The 23231-nt window shown below is 26.6% G+C and overlaps 4 protein-coding genes across 4 annotated transcripts; 2 read left to right on the top strand and 2 right to left on the bottom strand.

Moving 5' to 3' along the window:
• Nucleotides 1-1932: 1932 nt before the first annotated feature.
• LOC128957171 (zinc finger MYND domain-containing protein 19-like) lies at nt 1933-10427 on the top strand. The gene is made up of 6 exons (XM_054302894.1): nt 1933-2007; nt 3543-3730; nt 8027-8086; nt 8765-9220; nt 9582-9645; nt 10144-10427. Exons 2-6 carry the CDS (start codon nt 3584-3586, stop codon nt 10425-10427), a joined length of 1011 nt encoding a protein of 336 aa, XP_054158869.1. The 5' UTR covers nt 1933-2007; nt 3543-3583.
• A 1324-nt stretch (nt 10428-11751) lies between these two features.
• Nucleotides 11752-14472, bottom strand: LOC128957170 (uncharacterized). The gene is made up of 5 exons (XM_054302893.1): nt 14428-14472; nt 14189-14332; nt 13399-13593; nt 11922-12036; nt 11752-11859 (listed from the first exon to the last, which is right to left on the bottom strand). The coding sequence occupies exons 2-5, from the start codon at nt 14260-14262 to the stop codon at nt 11752-11754; spliced, it is 492 nt and encodes a 163-aa protein (XP_054158868.1). The 5' UTR covers nt 14263-14332; nt 14428-14472.
• Nucleotides 14473-16652: 2180 nt separating this feature from the next.
• Nucleotides 16653-18432, bottom strand: LOC128957217 (casein kinase II subunit beta). Its single transcript, XM_054302948.1, has 3 exons — nt 18100-18432; nt 17719-17996; nt 16653-17300 (listed from the first exon to the last, which is right to left on the bottom strand). The coding sequence occupies exons 2-3, from the start codon at nt 17920-17922 to the stop codon at nt 16836-16838; spliced, it is 669 nt and encodes a 222-aa protein (XP_054158923.1). The 5' UTR covers nt 17923-17996; nt 18100-18432; the 3' UTR covers nt 16653-16835.
• A 1178-nt stretch (nt 18433-19610) lies between these two features.
• Nucleotides 19611-21226, top strand: LOC128957218 (casein kinase II subunit beta-like). Its single transcript, XM_054302949.1, has 3 exons — nt 19611-19622; nt 19748-20286; nt 20791-21226. The coding sequence occupies exons 2-3, from the start codon at nt 20011-20013 to the stop codon at nt 21175-21177; spliced, it is 663 nt and encodes a 220-aa protein (XP_054158924.1). The 5' UTR covers nt 19611-19622; nt 19748-20010; the 3' UTR covers nt 21178-21226.
• The last annotated feature ends 2005 nt before the right edge of the window (nt 21227-23231 follow it).

The following is a 23231-nucleotide window of genomic DNA, read 5'->3' as shown; positions in this document are numbered from 1 at the left end:
TTATTTTTTTTAATTTCTAATATTTATAGTTATGCTAAAATATAATTTTTAAAAAACAACTAATTTGAATATTTTTTTGTTATTTAAAAAAACATGAATTATTTTTTACTAGTTATTTATTTTAATAAAATGCATATTTTATATACAGTATAAGTTTGCTATTGACTAATAAGTTATAAATAGTGTATCAAATATATATAAATATAAGCTAGGTAAAATTGATAAAAGTTTAAAACTTTAAGACACACACACACACGCATACATACATACATACATACATACATACATACATGCATAATCATATACATACACACACACACACACACACACACACACACACACACACACACACACACACACACACACACACACACACACATACATATACAGACACACACATACACACACACACACATACACACACACCACACACACATACACACACACACACATACATACACACACATACATACACACACATACATACACACACATACATACACACACATACATACATACATACATACATACACACACATACATACATACATACACACACACACACATACATACACACACACACACATACATACACACACACACACTAAGTTAGTGTTACTAACCACTATAAAATACAGTCACAAAATAACATATAATTTTTTTCAGTCAATATTAAACTTATTTAAAATTTTTATTTTTTTCAGTTTCAAAAAAACATGATTAGGTTTTGACTAAACCATTGATCCGATCCAATAGAGTGCTCCTCATATACAGTACTGTATATATATCGTAATATTTATAAAGTATAGTTAAAAATCCCATTGTATTGATGCGCCTAAAATACAAAGTGTTTGTATTGTGAACACCGACACCACCGCCACTGTGTATCTGCCACCGCCTGTCCTCTCTCTCTCTCTCACATACCATACCATACAAACATAAAGTGTATATCTAAAGGAAAACTGTTGGGCATTAAACTTTCCGATGCACTCCCAAAATCAATGAATTAAAACCTATTACTACTTTGAGTGTGTATGTGTGTGTGTGTGTATGTATGTAAGTGTGTGTATGTATGTATGTAAGTGTGTGTATGTATGTATGTAAGTGTGTGTATGTGTGTGTATGTATGTAAGTGTGTGTATGTGTATGTGTATGTGTATGTGTATGTGTATGTATGTATGTAATTGTATGTATGTAAGTGTGTGTATGTATGTGTCTATGTGTGTGTGTGTGTGTGTTTGATGAGGAGGGGAACTGGAGTTCACAGCGCTCAGTTATGTCGAGTGAGTGAGTGAGTGAGTGAGTGAGTGAGAGAGAGAGAGAAAGAAAGAGAGAGAGAGAGAGCTTTTAGATACGGCTCTGCACTGAATCCAGAGGTGTGGTGTTAGTAGTAGTAGTTGTTGTAGTAGTAGTGGTAGTGTCACTCACGCGAGTCAATAGCACTCTGGTGTTTGTTGGTTGGTGTTTGTGTTGTTGTGTCCGAATAGCATAGCACTGGTAGTACAGTATATAACCCCGGTGTCTATGTCTATGGTGTATATTATATATACAGTGTTACAGTGTCTCTCAAAGTGTCTGTGCTATGAAACAGATGTTGAATTGGATTTTTCTCTGTATGTGAGAGACATATACTATATATCATATATATATAAAACCTCTCTCTCTCTCTCTCTCTCTCTCTCTCTCTCTCTCTCTCTCTCTCTCTCTCTCTCTCTCTCTCTCTCATATATATATATATATATCTGATATATAAATACCGACAACTCCTGAGTGACTGTATCTCAAAGTCCAAGTGCTGTGTGTGTGTGAGGTTCGGTACTGTAAATACAAAATATATATATATATTTTTGTTGGTGTTATTGTTGTTGGATTCACACCATCATACCTGAGCTGCTGCTACTGCTCTCATATACTGTATATTTGTGGGGCCACTGACACACAACTATATAATATCCAAACCAACAAAAATAAAATTAAAAATAAAGTTTACTATTTTCTCACATAAATGTAAGTTTAGTTTTTTTGTGTTGAATTTTATGTTATTATTATTATTATTATTATTGTTATTATATGATAGATATTAATATCTATATATAATTTTCAATCTATTTATTATATAAGTATTAGTTGTTATATATATATATATATATATATATATATTTAAAACTTTTTTTCCTTGTATTTATTTATATATTTATTTTTTGTCAATTTTTTATTTTATTAGTTATAATATTGTTTTTTTTGTCAATTGTGTTTGAATTTCAATGTCAATTATTTATCATATTTTTATAGTTGTTAAAAATATGATAAAATTAGTTTTTTTATCACTTAATTATATTTATATATATAAAAAAGTTAACTTTAATGCTGTATATAATTTAATTTTTTAAATAATTTTATCTTAATTTTTTTATTTTAGTTAATTTACTATTTTGATTATCAATTTTTTATTTAATTTTAAATTATATTTTTTCTCAAATAGTTTTCAAAATAAAAACTTTAATTAATATTATTTATTATTAGTGTTTTATTATTATTATTATTATTGTTTATTTTTAATGTAAAATCATTTCATATTTTTCTTCCATATCATGCAATAAACAAATTAAATGTCAAAAAAAACAATTAAATATTTATTTATTTATATATTTTTAATACCATTTTTTTTAATGTCAAGTATACTGTAGTCAAGTTAGTAAATTGTAATTATTATTTTTAGTTTAAAATAATATAAAATTTAAAGTTTTTTTTAACAATTGATATGTTAGATACCCATTAAATATATATATATATATGACTATCCATTTTGAAGGGTCTATCCTATTGTTGTTGTTGTCTATTAAGAAGTTGGACAACATTTTTGTTGGTTAATATATATATATTTTTTTATTGTTATATTATTATATATATATATATTTTTTTATATACCGTATATAACTCCCCCTTTTTTTTGTATGAAATAAAACACTGGTTTTTTTTCTCATGTATTTTTATATTTTGGTGGTTAGGTTATAGCAAATTGTTATTTTGTATATACAGTATATGCCTATCAAATGTTGTTGTTGTTGAGATACCAGTGCCTGAAAAAAATGTATATTTTGAAACAAATAAAATAAAATTTTTAGTTCAAAATAATTTTGACATTTCTATATATATATATATATATATAGTATATATATTTATTTGTTAAACAATTTATATATAGTATTGTGTATATATATAAATAATATAAAAATCTTTAATTTTATTTTTCAAGGCTAACTAAATTGAGGCACTGGTAGGTCAAACAACTTGAGGGCTGTCATCCGCTAATTATATTATACTCACTGTATATATATATATACAGTACTATTCATATCTGACTTTATGCCAGATCTCTCTCTCTCTCTCTCTCTCTCTCTCTCTCTCTCTCTCTCTCTCTCTCTCTCTCTCTCTCTCTCTCTCTTTATTTTTATTCATTTTCATTGACATAACTTTCAAGTGAATGTCGGTTAAGATATATATATATATTTATAATAATTATTATATATTTGTTTTTTTAGCTAAAAATAATTGACACATAATAATCATAATCATAATAATAATGAAAGACTTAAGTCAATCATCGACATCAAGATATCATCAATTATCGGCTGACGGCTCATCATCAGCATCGGGCCAGACGGCCGCCGAATTGTGGCCAATCGGCGTCAAACTTGGTATCGTACGATTAGGACGGGTAGCCGGAAAGGTTGGTTATAATATGTTTTATTAATATTTTTTTATATATATATATATAAATAAAATCATATATTGTTTTGTTACTGTTGTATATAAGTTATATACCGTATATATATATATACTGTATATAAGTTATATACCGTATATATACTGTATATAAGTTATATACCTTATATATATATATACTGTATATAAGTTATATACCGTATATATACTGTCAAAAAAATACAGGTTCTATGTATTGGTAATGTAAAAATTAAATTATTTATTTTTATTATTATTATTATAATAAATTAAATTTGTTTGTAAAATTTAATTTATATGTATTGTACTATGTACTATGTAGTAAATTTTCTAAAATGATCATGCTCAATTTCATTATAACCCATCGACTTTCTCTCTCTCTCTCTCTCTCTCTCTCTCTCTCTCTCTCTCTCTCTCTCTCTCTCTCTCTCTCTMTGTCTCTCTCTCTYTATCTCCCTTTCCCTTTGCCTACCGTATCCTTGATATCGACTTCTACTATATAGTCGTGTCTGATGATGAGGTCATTCCTCCTCAATGACTGTATATATATATATATATATATATATATATACAGTATATGCTCTTGAAGTGTACGCCGCTCTCTCTCTCTCTCTCTCTCGGCTGATGATAGTAGGACTGACTGACTGACTGTACATTTTGTTAATATACAGTACATTATATAAGTACTGTATTTAGTATATAATTTAATGTATTTTTTATTAACTTATTTAACAACAACAACAATATCTGGTACTCTTAGGTTATAATGTATATTATACGGTATATATATTTTTTTGTTGGTTATATCATAGTTACTGTACATATATAATGGTCACTGACTTAACAGAAAATCATTGTTGAAACAATTGTTGTTGTTTTTTTATTATAACTTCAAATATCCAAATGATTTATTATATGCATTATTATTAATTACACACACASAGAGAGAGAGAGAGAGAGAGAGAGAGAGAGAGAGAGAGAGAGAGAGAGAGAGAGAGAGAGAGATTTGTTACTATTATTTTAAGTTATATTAAAAATTAGTTTATATCAATATATACAGTATATATATATATATATATATATATATATATATATATATATATATATGTATATATATATATATATGTATATGTATCTATGTGTATGTATGTGTATGTATGTGTATGTATGTGTGTGTATGTGTGTGTATGTGTGTGTGTATATGTGTGTGCATGTGTTTATGACAATTAATTAGTTTCAATGACAATTAAAATATCTAATATATTTTCTACATATATATATATATATAATAATCTAATAATTTATATATACTATAAATAAAAATTTAATATCGTTTTATTAAACTTTTATATTAATATTATAATAGAATATATATATATATATATATATTAATATATATGATAGTACAGTATAGTACAGTGTTATACTATATATATATATATATTTATACAGTAATATAAAAATTTTATATAATAAAAATGGTTTACAAAAATCAATTGCAGACAAAAAGTTTTTTGCCCTTTCGTTGATAATATATATATATATATGTTTTGAGAGACCAGACATCCAAATTGATCCATACATTTGGTGTCTCACTGTTTTGTTTGATAACCCAATATATATACTGTATATATATATATATATATATATATATATATATATATATATATTTATTTATTTATATGTTTTTAATGGTATTTTATTTCTATTTTATCAATGATTTTTTGATTTGATATTTTTTTGTTTTGCCTTTAAAATTTTTTTAAAAAAAAAATTTTTAAAGTTGATACCAATAAAATAAAATTTTTTGTAAAAAAATTTTTAATTCAAATAATTCAATACTATAAATATTAAAAATTTATTATCTATCAATTTGATATTACCGTATTATATATGATATTATTATTATTATGTTAATATAAATACATGATTATTTTCAATATATATATATATATATATATAAAAGTATACATAAAAAATTCAATATCATATAGTATTTGAATTTACTAAATACAAAATTATTATAAATGATAATTTTTAACTTTTAATATTTTAGCTAGTATAGTTAATACTAACAATAATAATAATAAATAATAATAGTTAATAATAATAATAATATAATTTAATCAACTATTGGTTTTTTTGGCATATATATATTGTATACTAGAATATATTGCTAACAAATAATATCCACACACAAAAAAAAACTAATTTATATTAATTTATTATAATAATAAAAATGAATTATTATTATTATTACTATAAAATAATAATATTCTGTGTATGTGTATCTACTATTGTATATATATGATTATAATAAATACTATACTAATAATAATATATTGATTGTATTGTATGTCTAAATAATTACTATTACATATATTCGAGATTATATAAGATTATTATTATATAAGACTTATTGGTATTTATTGATATTTTTTTTATATCTGATATTATTATTATTATTATTATATGGAAAGCAAATTAATGTCAATATTACAGTTGTTTGAGAGCTCTAATATACAGTATATTTATTATATATATATATATAAATATAAATAAATTTATATACAGTTTTATATCTCTTATGAATATTTATCATAATCACGATATACTATAATATAATATCTTTTGATATATATATATATATATATATATATATATCTCAATTGCTAATCGACTTTAAGGCTTCATCATTATTATTATTATTATTATTATCATTAGATGCCTTAATGTATGACCAAAAAAAATAACAAACTTTGAGAGCATATATATACTGTATATATAGCCATCACTTCAATAGATTAATATATATTATACAAGGGTTTGGTTTTTATATATAGCAAATAGAGTACAGATTATTCAATGATGGGATTCATCCATACATTTATTTATTTATTACTGGGTTTTTGCACATCCATTGCATGTCATATATATTATAGATATTTATGTGTTATATATATATATATACTGTATGTATATATATATGTGGCAAAAATATATATAGTGTATCTCTAGATTTTTTTCTAAGTTTATTTCCCATTATTTTTTTTATTATTATTATTTCAATGTATAAACCGTTAGTTTTTTACTTACTTTCACTATAAATATATGTATGATTGTATAGTGTAGTTACGGTACAAAAAATAATAATAATATACAGTATATATCGCAAAATTTAACCTAACATTAGATGGATTTTTTTTATGAGGAGGGGTATGAAAAAAGGCACTGTAATATACGGTATGCTATCTACTATTACTACTACTATATTATGTATTTGTTGGCACTGGTAGGTAGTCTTGGTGTTTGGGAAGAAACCCTAAACACTGGCAAATAATAATGTCTTATTGATCCAAAAAAAAAAATAAACGGTCGGATCAATTGCCATACCATTACATAGACATACACTTCAAATGCTAACCCATTTGTCATATGTTTTGAAGGCATCTCTCTCTCTCTCTCTCTCTCTCTCTCTCTCTCATCAAACGAGTGAGTGAGTGATTGAGAGAGAGTGAGAGAGARAGAGAGAGAGAGAGARAGAGAGARAGAGAGAGAGAGAGAGAGAGAGAGAGAGAGAGAGAGAGAGAGAGAGAGAGAGAGAGAGAGAGAGAGAGAGAGAGAAGAGAGARAAGAGAGAAAGAGAGAAAGAGAGAAAGAGAGAAAGAGAGAAAGAGAGAAAGAGAGAAAGAGAGAAGAGAGAGAGAGAGAGAGAGAAGAGAGAAAGAGAGAGAAGAGAGAAAGAGAGAAAGAGAGAGAGCTATTGATTAACTTATAAACACTAAACAAACATTAATATATTAGTACTGTTTATGATAATAATAATAATAATAATATATACAATATTATACAACAACAACAACAACAAAAAATTTTTTATTATTGATTATTTGATAGAAATTAAAATCCCGTTTTCAGATTTATATTTGGTGTTTATATATATTATATATATATATTTAAAAAATAATAATTAAAGATAAATAAATTAAATTAATAATAGAATAATTTTTTTTAATTTATTTTTCTCATATTGTTTATGAATTTTATGTTAAAAAAATTATTTTTATTAAATACGATATATTATTATTATTATTATTACTGTACTTTACATTAAGATAATTAAGTTATTTATATTGAATATATATACATAATTGTATAATTGAATGTATATAATTTATTTAATTACATTTAATAATAGTAATATTTATTTTTTTAATAAAAAATAATTAACATAAATTGATTTATCATAAAAATATTAATTATTATTTTAACTATTTTTTAGCTCAAATATACGCTATTAGATGAACGAGACATTGTGTTGGCCCGAGAGTATAGTTTTGAAGTAAGTTTTTATTTATTTATTTATTTTTAAAAAACATATATTATATATATATACATAAAATAATATTTATCAAAAAAAATGATTATATTTGTAGAAATAAATAATAAATAAAAAAATTTTGTTTGCATTATAATAAATTGTAGATTTTTTGTTGTTTACTATCATTGATTTGTTTTAATTTATATACATTTTTTTCAAATAATAGTAGAAAATAATAATAGATTTCTATTATATGGTATTATAATTATTGTTGTTGTATTAAATCGATTAACAATTTATTTAATATATATATATATAAATAAATATAATTCTAGGAATATATTTTGATTCATGCAATTATTGCCAAAACAATTAACTATTATTATTATTATTTATAAAATAAAATGCAAAATATAGGAAATAAAAATTTAATTTTACTATTATTAATAATATATCTAAATGTCATATTTTTGACATTAAATTTATATAAAAAAAATATTATTATTATTATATATAAAATATATAATTATTCAATCATATAAATTGAAATAATATTTATTTTTTTTAAATAAATTTTTCTAATATTTTATATTAAGAAAAAAATCAATTAATTTATTATTTATTTCAACAAATTTTCTAAATATCATTTTTAAAAATAAAATTAATTATCTAATTATCTTAAATATCATAATAATTAAGGCTCGCTTGGAGATCGACCGCAATGGTAACGGTGCCGTCATATATGCCGTAGCCTTTACCACCACCGCCGCCAATGGCCAACAGCGTCGGGGAGGCCGCCAATCGACGACTGCACGCTATCTCCAGGACCTGATCTGGGAGTCACACTACGGACCGATACCCCATCGGACACGTGTCGTCCATCGTAACTGTATATCGATGGACAACCGTCTGGACAATCTGTGTGTCGTTCCCATCGGCGACGGCTCTCATCTCTGGTATAACTGTCTATTGAGACAACACAACCACCACCACCAACAACAACAGTTAAACCATCAGCAGGAGAACCAACACCATCAACAACAACAACCACAACAACAATCAAATCCGCAAAACAAGTCATCACCAAATAATCATCAAATGACACTATACTGGGCAGCCATTCAACAGTTGCCGCCCGAACACATCCATACAGAGGTACGGGTAGTAGTAGTAGTAGTAATAGTCATACCCGGGTAGTAGTAATAGTAGTAATAGTCATACCCGGGTAGTAGTAATAGTAGTAATAGTCATACCCGGGTAGTAGTAATAGTAGTAATAGTCATACCCGGGTAGTAGTAGTAGTAATAGTCATACCCGGGTAGTAGTAGTAGTAATAGTCATACCCGGGTAGTAGTAATAGTAGTAATAGTCATACCCGGGTAGTAGTAGTAGTAATAGTCATACCGTACCATAAGCCTACCCCTCCTCCCCCTCCCCACCAATACATTATCACTTCAAACAATTTTTGTTTGTTATCAATTAATTATTTTTATTTTTTATATTAATTAATTAATAGTTACAATTAGACAACAGTACTATCAAATCAATGGATGTTAATGGAGATGTCATCGTTGAGGACGGTATGTATGAATGACTTACCGTTTAAAATTGTGTTTTCTCTATATCCATATGGAAATATGGAAAAGTCATGGGAAATAATGCGAGTTTTTTTCCCATAAGAAAAATATAGTTTTTTGAATAATAATTTCCCCTCCCCTCGTTTTTTATATATATTTTTTAATTTAGATATTTAATAACCCCGGTAATTAGTTATAACAATGTTTATTGTTAGAACATTGTTATTATAACTAATTACCGGGGTTATCTAAATATCTAAATATACCAGTAATTAATAGATCATACTGTTAAATAGATTGGTCATTACAGTTCCCTATATTAACCCCCGCTCCCCCCACCAAATTTTGCTTTTCCCCACATACTAGTTTAATTTACCAGGGAGGGGGAGGGAGGTAAAAAATGCGAGTTTTTTTGTTAAATTCCATATGGGAAATAAAACACGATTTTACGGTACCGATAGTTTTTTGGTAGTATTTTACTTAATTTTTTTTCCTAATCAGACGATATGGCCTATTATGAGTGTCATTACGGTCCGTGTTGTCGGCTTGAGAGTGAACCGAAACAATTTTCGATATGTGGCCGCTGCCAACTGACCCGATATTGCGGTACACAGTGTCAGCAGCGGGACTGGCCATCGCATAAACGATACTGTCGTGAAAAACCCAATAATAATAATCGGCAACAAAGAGTTGGACAACAATTATCATCGCAACAAACACTACAACAACAGCAGCCGATAATTGACCAAAATTTGGCCACAAATTCATTTATCATCGATAGATAAAAATAAAAAACGGATAATAAGTTTTTTTTTTAAATTAATTTCATTTAATTATGTTGTTATATATCTGTCGATAAGTTTTTTTTAAATATATATATAATAAAAATTTTCATAATTTATTATAAATATTAGAAATCATTGATTATTATTATTATTATTATTAATTGTAAACAATTGTGTGAATTGTGTTTAAATTATTATTATTTGTTAATTTATATGATATAATTGTTGTATCAAAAAAATAATAGTAAAAATAAATATCTTACTATTAAAATAAAATAATAAAATATTAATAAACGTTTTTTTAAACAAAAAAAAATTAATTAATATTGGTTAATTAAAAAATTGATTTAGTAGATAAAAATAACTTGATTAAATTAGTTTAAATTAATACAATACTGTATATATATTAATATTAACCAACAATAAAAATGTTGACAAAAATATATATTAAAGCAAATAAATGCTAAAATAAGTTATAATTATTTAAGCCAGGTAAGTGCTCAAAAATATTTAGTTAATTTAAATAAAACAATAGAAAATTTTAAATAAAATCAAATCAAAATTTATTATAAATTATATATATATATATATATATATATTGCAATCATATTTAGGATTTTTAAAAAATATAATAATTTAGAATTGAGTTAATTATCATTACATAAATTAAAAAGTTTAGATTTTCTAATTAATTAATTAATTAACGAAAATAATAATTATAATAATAATAGTATGATTTATTTTCATTTATTATAAGACTTTTTTTTAAATATATTTATATAATAATAATAATAATTGTAATTGAAATTTGAATTGAATTAAAAATTATTTTGTTGTTGTTTTGTTGTATCATTAAATCCTAATTATAATTTTTGTGAAATGTTTTGTTTAATAATAATAATAATAAATGAAAGAAAACAAATAATAATATCAATAATATAATTGTAATTTTATGAATGAAAATTAATTAAATAGTTTATTAATTAATTTTTGTTTGTTTTAATTAATTAATTTTTGTTTGTTTTAATTAATTAATTAATTAATTTAGTCGTCAATATAGGTATAGTTGTTGTCAAATGATGTAATCAATTGATTGATTAATTAATTTCCCGATTAAGAGACCAACAAAAAAAATTATCGGTAATTATAACCCATTGGCCGGACGGGCGTATTGTGTATCAAATGTATTGAAGTTAATGGAGATGTCATCGATGAGGAACGGTATGTATGACTTGAATTACTTGTAATGACTTTTTTAATGTAATATTTTAATTAATTTAAACGTCTTGATAGACTCGGGGGGTCGGTTCCGATTTGAACCCCCCTAACGGGTGGGTCCCTGAGTCGACGAACCTGCCGGGGCCTGAAAAGGAAATGCTTGGGCCTGAATAGGCGCACCATCGAGGGCCACATTTGCCGCTTGTGCCCCGGCCTGGGGGTGTGGGGGCGGGACTTGCCGGAAGGGTGGTCTTGGGGTGTGGGGGCGGGACTTGCCGGAAGGGTGGTCTTGGGGTGTGGGGGCGGGACTTGCCGGAAGGGTGGTCTTTTATTAATAAGACAGTACATTCTGTTTACACATTGATTTATGTGATGGATATGATAGTTAATACTAAAAAAAAAAAATGTTTATTATTTATGATTTTAAAAAAATTTAAAATTATTATTATTCAGTCAGTCCTATCAATATCCCGGTGAGCCGTACACTACAAGAGCGTACAGTTATTTTGAGGAGGAATGACCTCATCATCAGACACGACGACTATATAGTAGAAGTCGATATCAAGGATACGGTAGGCAAAGGGAAAGGGAGATAAAGAGAGAGACATAGAGAGAGAGAGAGAGAGAGAGAGAGAGAGAGAGAGAGAGAGACATAGAGAGAGACATAGAGAGAGACATAGAGAGAGACAGAGAGAGAGAGAGAGAGAGAGAGAGAGAGAGACATAGAGAGAGAGAGAGAGAGAGAGACAGAGAGAGAGAGAGAGAGAGAGAGAGAGAGAGAGAGAGACATAGAGAGAGAGAGAGAGAGACATAGAGAGAGAGAGAGAGAGAGAGAGAGAGAGAGAGAGAGAGAGAGAGAGAGAGAGAGAGAGAGAGAGAGAGAGAGAGAGAGAGAGAGAGAGAGAGAGAGAGAGAGAGAGAGAGAGAGAGAGAGAGAGAGAGAGAGAGAGAGAGAGAGAGAGAGAGAGACATAGAGAGAGAGAGAGAGAGAGACATAGAGAGAGAGAGAGAGAGACATAGAGAGAGAGAGAGAGAGACATAGAGAGAGAGAGAGAGACATAGAGAGAGAGAGAGACATAGAGAGAGAGAGAGAGAGAGAGAGAGAGAGAGAGAGAGAGAGAGAGAGAGAGAGAGAGAGACAGAGAGAGAGAGAGAGAGAGAGAGAGAGAGAGAGAGAGAGAGAGAGAGAGAGAGAGAGATAGAGAGAGAGAGAGAGAGAGAGAGAGACAGAGAGAGAGAGAGAGAGAGACAGAGAGAGAGAGAGAGAGACATAGAGAGAGAGAGAGAGAGACATAGAGAGAGAGAGAGAGAGAGAGAGAGAGAGAGAGAGAGAGAGAGAGAGAGAGAGAGAGAGACATAGAGAGAGAGAGAGACATAGAGAGAGAGAGAGAGACATAGAGAGAGAGAGAGAGAGAGACATAGAGAGAGAGAGAGAGAGAGAGAGAGAGAGAGAGAGAGAGAGAGAGAGAGAGAGAGAGAGAGAGACATAGAGAGAGAGAGAGAGAGAGAGAGAGAGAGAGAGAGAGAGAGAGAGAGAGAGAGAGAGAGAGAGAGAGAGAGAGAGAGAGAGAGAGAGAGAGAGAGAGAGAGAGAGAGAGAGAGAGAGAGAGAGAGAGAGAGAGACATAGAGAGAGAGAGAGAGAGAGAGAGAGAGAGAGAGAGAGAGAGAGAGAGAGAGAGAGAGAGAGAGAGAGACAKAGAGAGAGAGAGAGAGAGAGAGAGAGACATAGAGAGAGAGAGAGAGAGCACATACCGTTCATAATCTGTGTCGTTGGTCATTATGTTTTGAAAGTTTCCCCAATAAGTTGCTGAAAACTTAGTAAACATTCGTTTCAATTCTCCGGAAACTTTCTTAAGCCGATTATCATCATCGGTGGCCATTAAGTGCAAATATTTTGACCACAATTTTGTCAAATCAGTAATAATCAGCGAAACCTGATATCTCTGTCTATTAAAAAAAATAATGGGAAATAAATTTAGAAAAAAATAAATCTATATATATATATATATAATATAAAAAACTCTTATATAACACACACATAAATATCTATAATATATATATAAGACATGCAATGGATGTGCAAAAACCTAGTAATAAATAAATGAATGAATGTATGAATGTATGGATGAATCCCATCATTGAATACTCTGTACTCTATTTGCTATTATAAAAACCAAACCCTTGTATACTATTAATCTATTGAAGTGATGGCTATATATAATAAATATACTATATATTAGGTCTCAAAAAACTGTATATTGATGTTAATTTGCTTTCCATATAATAATAATAATAATAATAATAATATCAGATAAAAATAATATCAAACATATATATCAATAAATACCAATAAGTCTTATATAATAATATCTTATATAATCTCGAATGTATGTAATAGTAATTATTTAGATATACAATATAATCACTATATTATTATAATGATATATACAATAGTAGATACACACAGAATATTATTATTATTATTATTATAATATAGTAATAGTTATAATAATAATAATAGTTAATTAAATGGTTTACATACTTATGGCTATTGTATGGCAATCCGTTAAATATGTGCCACAATTCACGAAACAAACCGTCAATGTTGGTCACCATAGTGTTGACCAAATCTTGTGACAATAGGCCACTTGTCGACTGCGGCGGCCGATTCAATATATTAGTTTGGCTTTTAATTAAATAATAATAAATATTTTTATTACTTAACTAATTTTAATTAGAAAATTATATATATATATATATATATATATATATATGACTTACTATTGTGTATTATAATCATTAGATAGTGACAAATCATTGAATTCACTTTTAATACAACTTAATGTTAGATTAATATCAATTGAATTATTATTATTTGTCATATTTATTAAATATTTTTTTTTTGAAATTTAGTAATATTTATTAAAAAAATTTCAAAAATATTTATCATGCACAAAATATTTGTTATCAATAAGCTATTGTGTTTACTATATTATATTATACAGTCGATGACAAAATTGATGAACGAGGTTTTTTGTGTATATCTTTAGAATGGAAATGAACTAGAACAAAAAAAATTTTTTGCTACTATTATTTATTGGGACGGTCAGTTTGGTATTGCCACTTTTTTTGTAATTGGGCACAGGTATGCAAGGACAGGGATGGTCAATATCTCGAAAACTATAATAGATATTAAAGTTTTATAAATTGCTAATTATACTAAATCTGATAATATTGGACACGTGTTTTGGCATTTTTAATTTTATTGCAAAGTATTCAAACAAAATTAATTTTTTTGTTGCAAAAATCAAAATTTAAGAGACCATATCTTTTAAACGCATCATTATATCATGATTTAGTTAATTGATTTAAATTCTATATTTTAGTACTAACAATTCATCTATACATTAAATTTAGTTAGCTTGTTTAGTTTTTTAAATATTTGTAAATTAATTTTTTTCTATTGTAATTAAGTACTAATTATTGTCTTCTATTACATAACATTGATAACAAAATCTATAAATAATTACAATAGAAAAAAATTAATTTACAAATATTTAAAAAACTAAACAAGCTAACTAAATTTAATGTATAGATGAATTGTTAGTACTAAAATATAGAATTTAAATCAATTAACTAAATCATGATATAATGATGCGTTTAAAAGATATGGTCTCTTAAATTTTGATTTTTGCAACAAAAAAATTAATTTTGTTTGAATACTTTGCAATAAAATTAAAAATGCCAAAACACGTGTCCAATATTATCAGATTTAGTATAATTAGCAATTTATAAAACTTTAATATCTATTATAGTTTTCGAGATATTGACCATCCCTGTCCTTGCATACCTGTGCCCAATTACAAAAAAAGTGGCAATACCAAACTGACCGTCCCAATAAATAATAGTAGCAAAAATTTTTTTTTGTTCTAGTTCATTTCCATTCTAAAGATATACACAAAAAACCTCGTTCATCAATTTTGTCATCGACTGTATATATATATATACCGTAATTTGTTTTTTGAATTTGTTTTGTATTATATAATATATTTTATCATTTTTATATTTTATTAAAATTATATTAATCCTAAATTGTAATTAAATTAATATATATATATTCTACTGTATATATATATATTTAAAAATATAAATATTTAAAAATAAATATAATTTCAAATATATATATATATGCACATGTAAGATATGTATGGCAATTGATGGTACAAAATAAATTTTCCCCAACAATACTGACTGAAATTATTAATTAACTTTTAGTATGTAAATTAAAACTTGACCTGGCTATCTAATATTAGTAAAAAAAATAACCTTGAATAATTTTACAACTATTTAAATATATAATAATAACTAATCAAATATAATATACTAATATATAACAAAATTTTTGACCCTGTATAATTTCATAATTGATTAATTAATTGAGTAATAAAATCTATTAATATATTATAAACTTATTTAATATTTTGAAATTTTTTATTTAAATTTATTTATTTATTTTTAAGAAAGTTTTATAATTTAGAATTAAGTTTATTATCATTACATAAATTAAAAGTTTAGATTTTCTAATTAATTAACGAAAATAATAATAATAATAATAATAATAGTAACAAATGAATGATTTTATTTTCTCATTTATTATAAGACCTTTTTTTTAATATATTTATATAATATATAGATTATATAATTGATAATATACTGTATATATATATATATATATAACTATAAATTATTATTTTTTATTAGTGATATTTATATAATAATAATAGTAATAATAATTGTAATGGAAATGTGAATTGAATTAAAAATTATTTTTTTTTGTTTTTGTTTTGTTGTATCACTAAATCCTAATTATAATTTGTTTTTGTTGTGAAATGTTTTTAGTTTTAATAATAATAATAAATCAAATCAAAAAAAATTAAATCAAATAATAATAATATCAATAATATAAGAGTAATTTTTTTTATAATTGAAATTAATTAATGGTTTATTTATTTATTTATTTTTTTTGTTTGTTTTAATTAATTAATTTAGTCGTCAATATAGGTATAGTCTGTATAGTTGTCGTCAAATGATATAATCAATTGATTGGTTGATTGATTGATTAATTTCCCGATAAGAGACCAACAAAACAACAACAAAATTATCGGTAAGTGTTGTTTTTTTTTGATGGTTTAGTTTCGTTTGCCATTATTATAGCCCAGTGGCCGGACGGGCGTCTTGAACGAGTTGGCCGCCTGTTGTTGCAGTTGATAGGCCAGCGGATGAACCTTAAAGCCGTAGAGACGCGGATAGAATTGATTGACCGGACGTTTCGGCCGATATTCCGGATGAACCATAAACAACATATGGGGAAAACCGCTACCAAAATAGGCGCCGTCGGTATGATGATGGCGCGAACTTTTCGGATTATATATGTCCATACATTTTGGACAATATAGTTTGACCATTGCTTCGCCGGGTAAATCGGATAGTCCTATCGGTAGCATCGGTTGATTTTCGCAATACACACGGGGACAGTAACCAAAATCGCCGTTCTGATACTTGTCAATCATGGCGGCAATACCGCGATTGGTCAGTATGAATCGGGCGTGTATTAGGCCGTACAACATTTCGGCCGCCTGTTCAATGAGTTCCGACTGTTTCGGGGGAGACAAACAATTAATAATTAGTATTACTATTACATAATTTTTTTTTTGATAGACTATTGGCCGCCAATTTGACCGATCAAACTGTGTGTTTAAAAAAAACAATACCGACCGCTAATTACAGATATACGGTAGTGATTGTTGGACAACAAATTTTGTCGGTAAACTAATTAGAATCGGTATTTGACCCGCTATTTGCTATTTAGCTAATCAATTGGGTGACAATCAATTGGGTGACAATCAATTGGGTGACAATCAATTGGGTGACAATCAATTGGGTGACAATCAATTGGGTGACAATCAATAGGTGACGGCACCGATCAAAACACACACAGACACACAGTTTGTTCGGCCATTTGATGGCCATTTTTAATCAATCAATCAATCAATCAATCAGACAATCAATAACCTGATTGGGATTTTCCTCGAGTTCTTCATCCGGTTCTAAATCCAAAATCATGTCCAACGCCTGACGATAGTGCGGTACAGACTCCGATAGACCGGTCAGATTGAACTTGTCGTGTATGTAGTCTTCGTCGACTTCGCAATAGTATTCATTGCCACGGAGTCCGCAAAACCAGGAAATCCATGAAACCTCTTCCGATGACGACATCTCTTCAGAGGCCACTACTAGTGCTGCTGTCGCTGTCGTCGCCGCCGCCGCCGAGCTTAACGCCAGTACTCTATCTATGTGTGGACACGAGAGATAAGTAAACAACATATTAGTGGTCAGTGAAAGAAATATCGGGTGAGAAGTGGTCAGTAAAACGGGTGTTGAGACTATACATACCCTTAATATTTAGCGACACTTACAGGTGCTCTCTCTCTCTCTCTCAACACTCCTAACACACACCTAATCTCTGGCCAACAATCGGGTGTCCAATCAATACATATACAAAACACACAGTTTTTTCGCGGTGGGAGAGAAACACGTGTTTTAATTGATTGATTGATATGTTATTATAATTGAATTTAAATACAATTTTTTTATATTATTATTGTTGACAACAAACACACAAACAATTTGTGACACAATTAACTGGTATTTAGTACTACTGTCTGTCTATGTGTTTGGTTGAGCTATATATGTATGTATGAGTGGTATATAATATATACTATATATATATATGTATTGAGTGCCGATTGAGAGTCTCTATCTCTATGTGTGTGTTGACTCAAATGTATGCCTAACTACTAGAGCTGTCATATTTGTTAGGTTGGATAGAGAGAGAGAGAGAGAGGGGGGACTGGTATGTAATAACATGTAAGCATATACAGTACACACACACACACATACATATACACACACACTATAACATACATACTCACACACTCACACACACACACACACACACACACAAACACACACATACATACATACATACATACACACACACATACACACACACATACATACATACATACATACATACACACACACATACATACATACACACATACATACATACATACATACATACACACACACATACATACATACACACACACATACATACATACATACATACATACATACACACACACACACATACATACATACACACACATACATAAATACATACATACACACATACATACATACACACACACATACATAAATACATACATACACACATACATACATACACACACACATACATAAATACATACACTTACACACACTATCCCTATCCTAAAATACTAGACTTACCAAAAAAATATATAATAAATTATTTATTTATTTTTATACTAGGAATATTTTTTTAATTTTTTAAAATTTTTTTGTATTAAACTTTTTTTTCTAGTAATTTTAATTTTATTTAATTAATTTTTTCTAGTTTATTGAATTGATCTATTTACTAATAATTTTTAATAATATTTCTAATATTTTTTTAAGTCATAAAATTAAAGCAAATTATTTTTAGACATTTAAGACAGTTAACAAAAAAAAAAAAAATACAGTTATTTTATTTATAAAATGTTTATACAATATTTGTACACGTATATAAATATTATATTATATAGACATTGTCAATAATTTAAATTTCCTAAAAGTATAGGTATTTATTAAAATTAAAAAAAAAAATATTGATATTTGTTTGATAAAATACAATGGACAAAACAAATAAATGTCCAGGTACAATAATATATATATAAATAAAAATTAATTTGTTTGGTCATCATCACTCTCACAGTCTACAATTAGAGTACAATCCCTTATGTTATTTAATTTTTAAATGTACATTGTATATAGTATATATTGGAAAAAATAGCGTATATTATAATTATTATACAGTGTACTACTACTACTATGTATGTATTATTAATTTTATATTTGTGTATCATGCTTATAATTTATATATAAATTTTTTTTATTAATTTATTAATTTTAATAATTGTTAAAAATTTAATTGAAATAATTATTAATTAATTAATAGTTTATATCAGTTATTACTGCCAATTGATTTTGTATAATAAACACGCGCTATACTCCCCCGCATATACGGTCAGCACCCGGCGCCGGGTTATTACACATACACACCACACACACACACACACTAAAAGTTACCGATTATAGTCTACGGGGTGTCCACCACTTGCCACACACACACACACACACACACACACAGGTGCTATTGGTTACTACCCGCACGTGTCCATCACCACCACTACTACTACTACTACTAATACTATCTACTAAATGGCAGCCGCTATGATAGCATTAGCACCGACGGCAGCAGCGGCCGCGGCATCGGCTGCTGCGGCGGACATGTCGTCATCGGAAGAGGAGGTTTCGTGGATTGCCTGGTTTTGCGGACTTCGTGGCAACGAATACTATTGCGAAGTCGACGAAGACTATATTAACGATAAGTTCAACCTAACCGGCCTATCGGATGCCGTTCCCCACTATCGACAGGCGCTCGACATTATCTTAGACCTGGAACCGGATGAAGAACACGAAGACGATGTCAATCAGGTTTGTGCCGCCAATTGATTGATTGATTGATTCCCATATATATATGAGATAACTGACCCCAAAACTACCTGTTTTGGCCTAAACTTTATTATGATCTAAAAAAAATTAGTATTTTTCAAAAAAATTATATTGATTTTTAGATTTAATTATAATTTTTATAATAAATATTTAATATAACATTTAATTAGATTTAAAAAAAATATTATTTCTATTATTGTTACTTATAAGTAATATGAAAGTTAAAATTATATAATAATAATAATAATACAAATAATATTATTTTTTTTAAACTAATTAAATATAGTTATATTAAATATTTAATAAAATATTTATTATTATAACATATAGTTTTAAAATAATTTATTTTTTAAGCAATTATTTAATTATAAATTTTCATTTATTGATTTATTTTTGTTGTTGTAATTAGTAAATCCATATATATTTTGTTAATTTTTAATTATTATTTATAATAAATTATTTTTAATTTTTTAAAAACACACACAGAATCTAATCGAGTCGTCCGCCGAAATGCTTTACGGCCTAATACACGCCCGATTCATACTAACCAATCGGGGCATCGATGCTATGGCCGCCAAATACCAGAACGGCGATTTCGGTTACTGTCCCCGTGTTTACTGCGAAAATCAACCGATGCTACCCATAGGACTATCCGATCTATCCGGCGAATCAATGGTCAAACTATTTTGTCCGAAATGTATGGACATCTATAACCCGCAAAGTTCACGACACTATCGTACCGACGGTGCCCACTTTGGTACCGGTTTTCCGCATATGTTGTTTATGGTTCATCCAGAATATCGGCCACCGCAGCCAAAATCGGAGTTTCATCCGCGACTCTATGGCTTCAAAATACATCCCAAGGCTTATTAGTTATGCACTTATTATTAGTTTAATTGATTTTTTGATTATTATTATTATTATTATTATTATTATGTATTAATATATATATATATATACACACAAATTATGTATTAATTTATATAAGTAATTAATAATTATTTTATTATTATTTATTATTATATAAATCATTGATATTATATACAGTATATATATATATATATCAATATATTTTATCATTTGTATTACACACACACGATATAATAATAATTATTATTATGATTATAAAAATTATTATTAATTTAGTTATTTTATTATTATTATTGATTATATTATTTTTTTAAAAATGTTACTAAAAAAATAATATTGAACTGAAAAAGTCCTATTTTATTGTTGCTGTTGTTGTTGTTATTTAGTTAACAATAATTACAATTTTATTTTATTATTATTATTATTATTAAAGTGCTATTTATTATAGTTATGTAATGATACAAATTGATACAAATATTTATATATATAAAAAATAATAATTTCATTCATTCATTCAAAAAAAAAAAATTTATTCGTGTAATTAAATTGTGTGAAAACATATTAGAGTTTAAAAAACTTTATTTTTAAAAAATAATATTATTATTTTCAATGCATTTACTAAATATTTTATTTTTTAAAAATAGCTATTTTCATGAATTAAATTTTAAATTAATAATAAGTTTGATTAACAAACAAACAAACAAAATTGAACATGATCATTTTGTTTGGTCAATCTAATTGTACGGTTTAAACATCAAATCAAACATTTTGTTTAAAGTTTTTTTTTTTAAATTATAAAATAATATACAATAATATTTAAATATTGTTTTTTTTTAAACATATCATCAAAAAAATTTTACTAATATTAAACGACTATTTTATTTTTTTTACTATAATATATACTGTATATAACTATTATGATTATAAAATTTTATTATATTTTCAGTATATTTTTCAAAATATAATTTAATTTGATTGCCACTCATTGAAAAAGTTTTGCCACAATTTTTTTTAATAGACTATTGAATAGTATATAATAAATACATTATAAAATTTTTTTATTTATATATATATATATACAGCATATATATAGTTATGTTGAAAATAAATTTCAATACTCTCTATAAGTTTTTATTTATTTAGTTTTTTTTTCAAACATAAAGTTTGCGGAATAACTTAATAGCCAAACAAATGGATAGATTATTATCTAAATTTTATTTGACTCTCTCTCTCTCTCTCTCTCTCTCTCTCTCTCTCTCTCTCTCTCTCTCTCTCTCTCTAGACTTTAAAATATTTTTACTCTACTTATAGTAAAAAAAAATCTCTACTTAATAATAATAATCGTAAAACTTTTTTTTACGCCAATTTCAATGTTGTTCATAAAGTATTTTTATTTGATTTTAATTGAAACTACAAAATAAAAAGTTTATATTAAAAAAAAATACTATTCAGACTATAGTAAAGTATTTTATTTTCATTAGTCAATGAAATTTTTATTTATGTTTTTATTTTTGGTTAGTGTCTACTTTGTATAGACAATATATACAGTATATTTGACAAATAAATAACTATTATATATATATATATACTGTATATATTTGAAAAAAACATAGTCAGCTCATTATACTGTATATAATATATACTATATATATAAACGGATCTGAATTTTTTGGTTTGTATTTTAAGATTTTTATATTACGGATATTTCTCATTCATTTAAATTGGTATTATTTTTATTTTGTTTGTTAAAAACTAATAATATTAAATAAAATTTAATTGCATTAAACTTATATACTGTGTATTATTAATACTACAATATATATATATATGTATATAGTATTGTCATTATTAGTATTATTGAAATTTTTTTTTCAAAAATTTATAATTCAAAAATCTTTATTATTATTTATTTATTTAGTTAGATATTCATTTCATAAAAATTTATATCTATTTTTTTTGCACAGTGTGTATATACAGTACAAAATAAATTAAAATAAAAATATAATTACATTTTATCTTAGCTATTAGATTAAAAAATATATAAAATGAAATCAAGA

The sequence above is a fragment of the Oppia nitens genome, unplaced genomic scaffold, assembly GCF_028296485.1.
Source record: "Oppia nitens isolate AA-2021 unplaced genomic scaffold, nextdenovo-longstitch-racon4-pilon3 scaffold38_pilon_pilon_pilon, whole genome shotgun sequence".
Taxonomy (NCBI): domain Eukaryota; kingdom Metazoa; phylum Arthropoda; class Arachnida; order Sarcoptiformes; family Oppiidae; genus Oppia; species Oppia nitens.
This window is presented reverse-complemented; position numbering and strand designations above follow the sequence as displayed.